At 45.4% G+C, this 12492-nt stretch overlaps 1 protein-coding gene across 12 annotated transcripts in view; it reads right to left on the bottom strand.

The window, feature by feature from the left end:
• Window positions 1–12492, bottom strand: part of KTN1 (kinectin 1) — a 653615-nt gene that overhangs the window by 56275 nt on the left and 584848 nt on the right. For all 12 annotated transcript variants that reach the window (XM_069208520.1, XM_069208523.1, XM_069208524.1 and 9 more), the window contains one exon: window positions 99–191. In XM_069208520.1, coding sequence (XP_069064621.1) covers window positions 99–191 — 93 coding nt within the window. The remainder of the gene's footprint in view (window positions 1–98; window positions 192–12492) is intronic.

The raw sequence follows: 12492 nt of genomic DNA, 5'->3' as shown, positions 1-12492 counted from the left end.
ATCTTTTCTGGCATCAGTCAATTTACGTTTATACCCTACAGTTTGGCTTTAAGACATATATATGGTTGAATTGGTTTCCAAATACATCACATACTCACCACCTCTGATGAAACATCACTGTTCTCTATCACACTGGTGTCTCCAGCTGCCTTTAAAATTTCAGACTGAATAACATCCAATGACTGCTGGGCCTGTTAGAAAACAAATTGCAAATAATAACTGTAAACATGACAATTGTACCTGGAGGGTAAAATTAAATATAACACCCCGTATAAGTCATTGTGCTCCTACTTGAATACACATAGTTTTCCTCTCAAATCCCTAGATTATCTCCAGATGCCAAAGGGAATGTTTGAATCTTTTTAAACTCCCTTTATTAACACAGTGCAAGTTACAGCATACTGAAAGGATCTGACTGATTTGAGAATCCATGCTGCAGTAGGCCCACATATGATGTTCTTAAAAAATAAATTACCAAACGCTAAAAGTCCAGATGTGATTCAAAAGCACTTTATCATCTCGATTGCCAGAAACCAGCTGAACCTAGCAAGTCCATAATTTGAAAATACATATTATGAAAGATTTGAAGTGCCATAATAACCAAGGCACTTTTTTATATTTCTACAAGTGTCCAGGCCTAAAAACCCTCTTAAAGACGTCATAGCTTCTTCTGTTGCCACATTTCTCTGTGTAAACAAGATACTATACTTATGTAGGCCATTTATGTCAAATGATTGAGGAAATGCCTCCTTTCCCTAGCAGTGCCATGCTTCTCAACCATGGTTATCTAGAAATTCACTATCCGGTCCCGCTGTATGCTGCTCAGAATATTCACAGAAACAGGCAGTTTCCCCATCAAACTGTAGGACTCACCACCAAATTTAAAGGACAGATGTCCAATAGACTCACTCAAAAAGAACAGATGATGGACGTAATGCTGAACAAATCAAACATTCACCCCCCAGTCACTGATCTGGGTTAAAACCGTTGATTTTTTGCTTGCCATGCATTTCCAGTTTGGACCCACCCATATGCAAATCAGTCTTGTCCCTGCTCCCCATGGGAACAGTCCGGCCCGAACTAATAGGCAAGGTCCTCCCTGGGTTGGAAGAAGCATACTGGGGTATCACTCCTCATCAGGCAGGCTAGCTTGAATCCTGTAACTATATACAGGTACACTGTTCCAAATGGAAAAAGAAAAAGAAAAAGAAAACAGGGAAGGACCTATGATCTCAGGAGCGAGAGCCCTCAAGCATCACTATGGATGACTAGCATCATCATCGGGAAACGCTCCTCACTAGGCCGGCACTGCAATGCCTAGTGGGCACCCCGTAAGGGGGCTCTCTGCCGAATTCTGAGATAGTGACTAAAAAATTCAAAAGTGCAAAACAGAGGTGCTGTAAGTCACCATCGAAGAAAAAAGAGGGATTTAAAATTGGTTAATCATCCATAAACTTCATCATTTAATCGGTCAAGTATAGTAAGGATGAAGACCAAGGTTAAAAACAGTTTTGAAAGTGAGGTTGAGGGTTATGCTCATACGTCTTTCAAAAGATAAATACATAAATTAGAGAGTCCTAAAAATTATAAGGCACCTCTATAATATGGTCGACATGTTTCGCGTCTATTGGTCTATACCGATCCACTGACGCTTCATCAGGGGTTACGTTGAACAATATATATATGGTTTCATTTTAACATTGTGATCGCATTTGCTTGTTGTTGACTACATGTTTGAGTGTAAATCTATCTTTGATCACCCACAATGTTATTCGAAACACCTTATAGCCATTTGTTATAATCCAAGACATTCTATAATACTTTTTAGGTACTTCCGAATTTTTGGATAGCTATTTGTCATTCACTTTTTTACCTTTATTCACAATCAGTGTCACCATGAGTCCTAGAGACGCCTTTCCCATGGAACCCGTTCTCAAGTAGGGGGTGGTAAGCATCTTCCTTGTGTGATATCCCATTCATTGTTATTAACCAAAATGTGGTTGCCCCATTTCTTATTAGAATTTCTGCGTTACATTATAAAAGTGACATTTGTTTTATAGCCTTTTGGCGTTTTTCTTCTTGTTCTGTATGTTTCAGGGTACCTGTTTTACCAGTCAACCTAAGTAAGTGACTGGTTTCTATATATTTCTAAAGAGGTCTGTTATTTAGTTATATGGGTCCTGATGAAGCGTCAGTGGATCGGTATAGACCAATAGACGCGAAACATGTCGACCATATTATAGAGGTGCCTTATAATTTTTAGGACTCTCTAATTTATGTATTTATCTCTTGAAAGACGTATGAGCATAACCCTTAACCTCACTTTCAAAACTGTTTTTAACCTTGGTCTTCATCCTTACTATACTTGACCGATTAAATGATGAAGTTTATGGATGATTAACCAATTTTAAATCCCTCTTTTTTCTTCGATGGTGACTTACAGCACCTCTGTTTTGCACTTTTGAATTTTTTAGTCACTATCTCAGAATTCGGCAGAGAGCCCCCTTACGGGGTGCCCACTAGGCATTGCAGTGCCGGCCTAGTGAGGAGCGTTTCCCGATGATGATGCTAGTCATCCATAGTGATGCTTGAGGGCTCTCGCTCCTGAGATCATAGGTCCTTCCCTGTTTTCTTTTTCTTTTTCCATTTGGAACAGTGTACCTGTATATAGTTACTATTATAGGGAGATTGTACACTGGATCAGCAACTCTCCCAGTCCCTCCTTTTGTGTTAGCTTGAATACTGTGGCATAGCAAGCACAGGACCCACATCTGGGTATACCCTTCCCGCTTAAGGCAAAAAGTGCAAAAAGAACAGATGATGGACGTAGTGCTGAACAAATCAAACATTCACCCCCAGTCACTGATCTGGGTTAAATCCACGGTTTTTATGCGGCAATCTTTCAAAAGTCCAAGAGAAGCCATCAAACCATGTTTAGACAATAAATGCTGTATTTCATTTGTATCTAGGTAAGCATTCACGTGTATCAGGTATTTTCTGGTGACCACTGTGCTAGAGTCTGATGTCCATTTTGGTATTTTTTCCCACTGTTTATACTGCATATTCATTACCAAATACCCAATTCAGCGAATTACAAAATAACCACAGCAACCACTAAAACAGACATCACTACTCTTCCATGGCTTTCTTTAGTCTGGATAAGTGTGTTTCCTACCAACTTACTACTTTAATGGGCAAAAAAATAAACTAATACCCCGTCAAGCCAAATTTTTGCTATAAATCCAGTCACTATTTCCTACAGACTTCAGCCATGTTAAATCATGGTCCCTACTTTGTTTAATTAATATATATGAACCACTGAGAGACTTATTCAGAAATCTGGATGTCGCATACACCAATATGCTGATAAAACCCTAATTTAACTGGGAAACTATGTCTCTGATGTTTGTATTCTCAAATTTTGTGTTTTCAAATCGTGCAACTTTCTAAAGACTGCATTTATTGTCATTCACAACCTCCAGGAATCCAAATTTCACCACAACATTCTTTCAAAACTTCATTCTGAAGATTTTCCCCCTACTCTCCCCTCCGAGGTGAAGTCTTTGAATACCTAGTTACTTACACATCAATATGTCCTCACACGTCAATCACACAAGATCAGAAATCATACCTCTCCTTTTCTTGAAAATAATAAACACACAGCTAAAATCTAAGGACTTTTGCATAATGGCTAATAATATCATCAGACTAGTTTCTGGAGCCAAGAAATGGGGCTACATCACTTCTATGTATCACAGCCTGCACTGGCTTTCAGATCAAGCCAGAAAAAAATTGCCTGCATCACACTTAAATCCATTAAGTAAACACTAGCTGCTTTAAAATCTATTGGGGGGGGGATTTAAAAACCGTCAGAAGCAAAGAGACCCCAAATCTGGAATTTCACATCCCACTCAGCCACCACCCATTCCTTCTCAGGCACAACTCCATCTTTCTACAACTCCTTACTCAAAAACCTCGGATATCCTTGAGACTGCCTTCAATTCTGTTTAAAAAAAAAAAAAAAAAAAAAGTACCCGATTAAACTCCGTCTTGAACTAGATAAAACACCTCTGCAAATTCATTCTCATTTTCTCCTCATCCCCACTAGCATCTCCTACTTTACTTAACGCTTCCCAACCTACCCACTCCCACCACCAGCTAGACTCCCCCCCACTAAATACATTTGTTCCCCTCTCTTCTCTAACTTATTTCACACATCTGTCAGAATGCTTCTACTATTCCTATGATGCTGAATTTAATGTGACTTATAGCTTATTGTTTAGTTTCTCATGGTATTGTGAAGAGTTCCTGGTTGCCACCATGTTGGAGATCCATTTTCCCTAACTATCTGGCCTTATGTAAAGCATACTGATGCCTGTCTTAGGTAGAGCTGTGCTATGTAAACAGTGAAATAAGTAAATAAATAGAAGTAACAAGTTGGAAACCTTAGAACCTTATTATAAATGACTATCATTTTAGAAAGAAGGAAAGTAGTGTGGAAGTTGCTGGCTGATATAGTATCCAGTAGTAATATAATTATTAAAGGTTAGTAACGTTACCTTCTGAAGCATACATCTTCCCGCTGATTCCTCATGTTATAAAATAGTATCAAAGCAATACCCACCAGAAGGTGGGCCTGAGCAGTGCAGATTAAGGAACTCATGGAACTCATGGAACATAGCCCTAGCGAAGTGTCCAATACTCCGTGCCTGACATGCCAGGCAGTAATGCTTGGCAAGGGTATGCAATGAAATCTAGTAGCCGCTTGCAAATATCAGCCATCCGTGGTGAGAGCTGTAGAAGCAGCCATGACCCTCACAGTGTGCACAAATGCCATTTGGAGGGTCTCTCTTGGCCAATCCTAACAGATCTTAATGCAAAGGATGTCCATACAGAAAACAATAAGCTTGGTCGTTACTTTACCTTTCTTTGTCTTAGCAAAGCCTACAAAAAGCTGGTTTATCAACCGCTCTGATCTTGTCCTATTAAAAGGTAGAACACATTGTGCCTAAGCTTCTCCTTCTGATGAGGGCGAACGAATGATGCAAGAGTTACAGACTGGCCCATTTTGAAGGAAGACACCACCTAAAACAGAAAGAAGGGCTAGCTATGAAGGGCCTGATTGTCTGTGCAGATGACAGCAAAAGGTGGCTAGACAGATGGAGCGTGCAACTCTCTGAACCAATGGATCCAAGTAATCGCCAGTAGTAAGTCAGTCTTGAGGATCACAAGATGAATAGAATTTTTCATTGGTTCAAATAAAGATGCACTGAGAAAAATCAGAACTAAGTTTAAGCCCCACTGTAGGACAACAAAGGGCATTGGTAGGAACAGGTACAGCAAACCTTTCAAGAAACGAGAGGCTTAGGGCGACCTGAACATGGAAGTTTACTCAGGGAAACATTAAATGGTTGATGGCGAAGCTAAGTATCTCTTGATTGTAGAACAACCTAAACCTGTTAAGTGAATGAAAGAGTAAAGAGAAGAATATCAGATAGGCAAGCCTTAAAAGGATTTAAGCTGGTAGGCAGACTGGCACCAAGACACACATGTTCCACCGACCAGTATAGAGAGACTTGGTGGTCCGTTCTGGGATAGCTAATATAGCCTCTTGTTACCTCTACTGGCAAACTGAAGGCGTCTAACTGGTATCACTTCATCTGTAAGCATGTCAGGAAAGCAGACCTGCCTCTCCTTCCTTTTCCATATAGACTAGAATACAGAGTTCCAACAGATCGAAAGTACCAAATCCTCTCCATGTCCAATCAGAGGCAATGAGAATCAACAGTGTGCCATTCTCTTGCACTGTGTACCAAATCCTCAAGAGTAGCGAACTCCATGAAGGCATAAAGCAGACCATGAGACTAGCCGAATTGCAAGGAGTCACACAAGAAACCATGTGGTGGGAAGTGAAGAGCACACAACAGGGCATTTCCCTTCAGGTTGTTGCTCAAATTTGTGATCCTACAGGCATGTAACTCAGGGCATTTGCCTTCACATAGAGTGTTTGACAGGTGTGTAGCCATTAGAAAAATCCCAAATCAGAGACCATCACCGACTGCCACAAGCACAAGGCCTCCTAGCACAGGGTGCATGACCCCACTCCTTTATGTTGGCTGGCACTGAATTGCGGTAGTATTGCACAAAAGAACCTGCACAACCTGGTCCAAGCTAGATGAATGTCCCTCAACTCCAGCAGACTGATGTGCATTTGTTGCTCTAATAAGGACCAAAGACTGCACCCTCCTCTCCCCCAGATAAACACCCAGCCCAATGATGAGAAAGCTAACATTAGCCTGGGAATGTTAAGGACTGAAGGAATGGTATACCATGAGAATGGAACGGTACAAGGTCTGCAAAGAATGAATGCAACATTTCCACACAATCGCAGAGACTCCCCTGATGTTGAATGCATTGTCACCTAGACACCACAGGAGCAACTTCATCTGCACTCTAGGCAAGTGGTACCAGCAGGATTAATGAGGCCAAAAAAAAACAACAGACGAAGAACACAACCTTCCAAGAGGGAATCAAATCTGGAGTCCAAACACTGGAATCATACCCAAATGTCCAAGATCCTCTGAGGTGGAAGAAAAGCCCTCACGTAAGTTAAGACTAGTATCGCTCCTAAGAAGACCAGCCTCCGAGTAGGAGTGAGGTGGAGCTGTTGTTGGTTGACCGAGTACTCCAACCTAAAAAGTATGGTAAGTTTCACCCGATTGGTCTGAAAACCAACATAGAGAAACATACCTTTATCATCTATTGTCCAGGTATGGAATTACAAGCACGTCCGACCTTCTGAAGGAATCTGCTGCCACAGCCAGCACCTTAGTGAAGACTTGTAGAACAAGCAGAAGACTAAAAGGTAGTACCACAATTGGTCAGCATGGGGCACCACTGTGAAGTGGAGCTAATGCATGTACGCTAACAGAGCAGCAGATGAAAGCAGATGTCCTGGAATTCCAGGGACACCACCCAATCCTGCATGCTCAGGGCCAGAAGGATCCGACTCAGACAGTTTTCTAAATTTGTCCTGAGGATAAAGTTCAAGAGACACAGATCTACAATGGGCCGTAGGCCCACATCCTTCTTGGAGACCAGATAGTAAAGGTGTTGAATCCTGTACCCTTCTTTTCCATATACAGACACTTCCAGGGCCTGTTTTTTAAACAAATGGTGGACATCGACTCACAAAATTGAGAAAAAGGTTTGAGTACCAATTCTATCAGATGGTGGATCTCCTGGAGGAATGAACAATAACAGTTGGGTGTAACCCTTGAGGGCCAATATGAGCACCCAGCACCCCTGTAATGGACACCAGTTAGGTCAGAAAATGTAGGATTCTCCTTCTCACAAGAAGCTGATGGTGGCGGAAGGGCAAATCAAAGTAATTTTTAAGAAGGCAATTCTGGTATAAGGAGACTGGGGTAACTGGTGGTATTCCATAAGCCTGCCTGTCCCACAAATGTGAAAGAATTGCTGTGGAGTTGAACAGTCTGAGAGGATTGCGGAAACCAGGAAGGCTGACCCCTGGAAAAACAAGTTACTTCCCTTCAGTAACATATTATCTGGTAGAGACATATTCTAGTTGCAGATTCCTTACCTTAGAATTTCCCCAGGTGTCAGACTGGATTTGGAGACTTTTCTTCTAACAGAACCCTTGCGCACCGTCAGGTGGCATCGGTTGACTCCGCATGTGTCATGATGTGGTCGTACACAGGCGCCACCCCAGCGTGCTGACGTCACTTTCTTTTCACGACTTTCCACACCAGTAGTTCGCAGCCATGAAGAACATAGATTGGTGCGCCAGAACTAGGGCCCTTAAAAGGTAGTCCCCGTCTCTAGAAATCAGTTTGCAAAGCGAAGAGGATTGGTGGGTCGGTAAGGAATCTGCAACTAGAATACGTCTCTAGCAAATAACTTGTTACCGGAGGTAAATAACTTATTCATCTGACAGAGATTTCTAGTTGCAGATTCCTTACCTTAGACTAAACACCCAAGCAATACCATTCCCAGTGGCAGGCTGTAAACCAAGATCAGACTAAAAAGTCCTGCAGGACCGAATGGCCAAAGTAGCCATTTCTGGGGACCTGACTGTCCAGGCAGTAATGCTTTGTGAACGAGAGACATCTAAATTGCTTCCTGGCAGATGTCCAGGACTGGAACTCTGTGTGCCAACGCTGTGGATGCAGCAGTTGCTCTGGTGGAATGAGCATGCAAACCCTCAGGGGGTTGCTTCTTTGCAGAAGTGTAGCACATCTTGATGCAGAGGACAACCCATCGAGAGATTGTCCGCTTCTGCACTGCCCGTCCTTGCTTTGCACCCACATAACCTACAAAGAGTTGATCGTCCACTCAGGAAATCTTTTGTACGATTGAGGTGGAATGCCAATCTCTTTTTTGATCCAGGCAGTGGAGTTTCTCCTCTCCATGAGAAAGCTGTGGGGGGTGCGTAAAATGCAGGCAAAGTGATCGACTGGCCTACATAAAATGGCATGACCAAGTTAGGGAGGAAAGAGGCACTGGTACAAAGGCACCACCTTGTCACAATGGACAGATAAAATTTTTGGCTTTGAAGAAAGCTTGTAGGTCACTTACTCTGCGGGAAGAGGTAATGGCAATAAAGAAAGCAGTTTTTAATGTGAAGAGCTGCAAAGGACAATTATGAAGTGGCTCAAAAGAAGCACCCAAAGTATGTAAGTACAAGGTTCAAATCCCCCCGGGACATTATGAACAACTTAGGTGGAAACGTGTGTGAGTCCCTTAAGAAACCTCCCAGCTATGGGAGATTTGAACAAAGAGGGTTGATCTGACAGTGCAAGAAGGCAGACATGACAGACAAGTAACCTTTAAAGGTGCCCGAAGCACAGCCCTGCTGGGCAAGAGAGGATGTACAATAGAACCTCAGACAAAGGTGCAGAAAGGAGGTCAACAGGCTTGTCTGTACACCATGCCACTAATTTATTCCAACGACAGGCTTACACTGTTTTGGTGGAGGGACACCTGGCTGCCAAGATAACATTGCAGACTTCGTGCGGAAGGTCGAAAGCTGTCAAGTGCTGCAGCTCAATCTCCACACAAGGAGCTAGAGACTGAAGAGGTTTGGGGGAGAACCGTCCCCTGCTGCTGCAACAGAAGATCCTCCCAAAGCGGCAATCTCATTGGAGGATCGATGGCCATGCTCAGAAGCTCCTGATACCATACTCTTTGTGCCCAGTCCCCAGCCAGTGGAGAAGTGTGGCACAATGGTTAGAGCGGCAGGCCCTGATGCAGAGATCTGGCCTGGGACCAGGGTTCAATTCCTGCCTCGGCGGGTCTTGGGCTCAATTCCCTTGGACCAGATAATTCTCGCCTCGGTGCCTAATCTAATTAATGAGTCCCACTCTGTAACTCTGGGCAATAGCTTGCAATAGCTTGCTTAATCTCCACAAGGGGCCCAACAGCGCTTGGATGCCTGGCTTCACCCTGGGGGTTGCCTAGGAGTGGGTGCCTCACAGGGAAAAGCCAGGAAGGGTTCTATGGCATTATGCGTACAGCGGCTTGAGACCCTAATGTGTGAATAGTGCGCTATACAAGTGCGAGGTTTACAGTTTTACAGCCACAAGGATTTCTTGTGCCTAGTCGTTCTTGATCTCCTTCAGAACTCTGGGCAGAAGTGGTAATGGCATAAAGGAGGCCTGAGTGTCATGCACGATGAAAGGCGTCGCCGAGCAAGTGCTGCCTTGGAAACTCCAATGCGCAAAACTGCTGACATTATGCGTTCTGTGTGGAGGCTAACAGATCTAACCAAGGCTCTCTCCACCGCTGAAAGAGACCTTGAGTGACCAACGGATGGATACGCCATTCGTGATCAACCATACATCGATGGTTGAGTTGGTCTGTTCTGGCATTCAGAGAGCCTGCCAGACGTTGAACCACCAGGGAAATGCACCTGACATTCCAGCCACGTCAAGAGGGGTAGAGCCTCTTGACAAAGGGTCCATGCCCCCACTCGGCCCTACTTGTTGCAGTAGCTCATGGCAGTGGTGTTGTCGGTGAACAACAGCATCACTTTCCCTTGGAGAAAGGGAAGGTATGTTTTCAATGCAAGCCTGAGCGCCCTGAGCTCCAGAAGACTTATGTGGAGCCTGGACTCCATGGGAGACCAGAGGCCTCTGATCTCTGCCTCCCCCATGTGGCCGCCCCATCCCAGGAGTGACGCATGTCACTACTGTGAGAGCTGGTTGGGGATGGGAGAGGGATGTGCCTCTGACCCAATCGTGATTTGAAAGCCACCACTGCAGATCTTGCACAGTTACCTTTGAGATCTGGACCATGTCGGAGAGATACCCCTGATGCTGTGCCCACTGGAACTACAGGTCCCACATATGCCACCTGGCAAATGTGACCAACAGGATGAAGAAGGCCATGAGGCACAGCAGCCTCAAGAGTCATTTTAACCGAAACCTAGGATAAAGGCTGAAACATTATCATAGCTCAAATATCCTTGACTCGCCGTTCAAGAGGACAGGTCCAAAACTGCACTGTGTCCAGAACAACTCCAATAAAAGGGAGTGTCTGAGAGGGCGTCAGGTGTGACTTTGACATGTTTATTAGTGAACCCCAGCCAGTGCAGGAGGTACGCCGTAGTCTGAAGGTGGGAGACGACCGCCTGGGGCGAGCTCGCCTTCAACAGCCAGTCGTCGAGATAGGGAAAGACTGAAACCCCTTGCCTGCGCAGATGAGCTGCGACCACCCCCATCACTTTGGCGAACACTCCAGGGGCGCTGGGAAGGCCAAAGGGGAGCACTATAAACAAAGTGCTTGCATCCTACCACGAACCGCAAGTAACGTTTGTGGGCAGGCAGGGCAGGAATGAGGAAGCAGGCATCCAGCAAAGCAACGCTAACATCTAGTCTCCAGGGCAGACAGGACCTGACCAGAGTAAGCAGAGGAAGAGATTAAATGACCTGAGGTCTAGTATAGGGCGAAGGCCCTTGTCCTTTTTCGGCACCAGAAAGTAGCAGGAATAACAACCACTGCCTACTTCTTGCACGGGGACCCTACCCTCTCCTTGGCTCCCGTGGCAAAGAGTCGTAACTTCCTCGCAGAGAGGTGCCAAGTGATCCTCCATCCTCCCGCCATAAGATGGTGGCATGGCCGGAGGGATAGTCTTGAAGGGGAGGGAGTAGCCCCTTCAGACTATCTGCAAAATCCACTTGTCCGTCATGATGGATTCCCAGTGTGGCAGGTGATGGCGAATCCTCCCTCCAACTGGTCCGGGATGGAGCGGCAGACTAGGAAGCTTTGTGGGCTGCAGTAGGGGCAGTGGTGGACTGGGTAGACCGCTGGCTCCCTGATCCACGAGCACGTTGGAACCCGCAGCCACGCAGAGGCTGGGCAGCATGCGCGGCTCTGTGGCCTTCCCTAGCCACAAATGGGACAAAAAGCGGACTTAGCAGCACGAGAAGCAGCTGCAAGGCCAAGGGTCTGAGCCGTAGCCCAGGACTCCTTAAAATGCTGGAGCGCTGAGTCCGCTTTGTCTCCGAAGAGACAGGTGCCACTGAAGAGCATGTCCATGAGTGATTGCTGGACATCCCTTGAAAAGCCAGACATCCTCAACCAGGTGTCGCGTCGTAAGTCTACCGTTGATGCAACCGATCTACCCAGTGACTCTGTCATGTCCAGCTCACAACGTTTTGTGACCTTGGATGCATCTCACCTGTCAGCAACAGCTTGGGAGAGAACAGCCAGGGCCACCTCCGGGACCCGAGGCAGCACCGACAACTGTATCCCGTAAGATATGGGAATAGCATCCCAAAACACATGCAGTGTTCACAGACTGCAATGCCAGACTGGAGGAAGAGAACAATTTCTTTCTTATTTGATCCAGTCTCTTTGATTCCCTAAACTGGAGTGTAAATGGGAATGTGCCAGATGAAGAAGAAGCCTGGATGACAAGACTGTCAGGCGTAGTGTATTGGGTCAAGGAAATTAGGGTCGTTTGGCACAGACGGATGCCGGCGGGTCACAGACCTGTTCACAGGAGCTCCTGTGCTTGGTCTGGACCAGGTACCCAGTGGGACATCAGATTCGTTAAATGCATAAGGGGTTCCGAGGTGGAAGCCCCAGGCTAAAGCACTTCAGTCAGGAGGTTAGTCCTGAGTGCCACAGAAGGCAGCTCAAGGCTGAGGACCTCAGCAGCCCTTCTCACCACCATTGAATACAACACTCCCTTCTCTGTAGCCATGGTAGGGGGGAGAAAGCATGCCAGCGTTGAGGTATCCACACGACTAGCTTCGCCCAATTCCTGTGCTCAGTCCTCCAGGTCTTCCAGCTGGAATTTACCAGGGTCCAGCGACCCTCCACACTTTCCCCATACCCATAAGAAATAAGGGTCAGGATACAACCTGGGGAATGTAGGCCCGATCAAAGAGGGAACGCACGTCGGTCCGGCTTCAGGTTGGGTATAAATATGGGATAGATGTTGATCTTCGGCCAACCGACGTCGGA

Source organism: Pleurodeles waltl, chromosome 9 (genome assembly GCF_031143425.1).
Source record: "Pleurodeles waltl isolate 20211129_DDA chromosome 9, aPleWal1.hap1.20221129, whole genome shotgun sequence".
Classification (NCBI taxonomy): domain Eukaryota; kingdom Metazoa; phylum Chordata; class Amphibia; order Caudata; family Salamandridae; genus Pleurodeles; species Pleurodeles waltl.
Note: the sequence above shows the minus strand (reverse complement) of the source record. Positions and strands in the feature narration are given on the sequence as shown.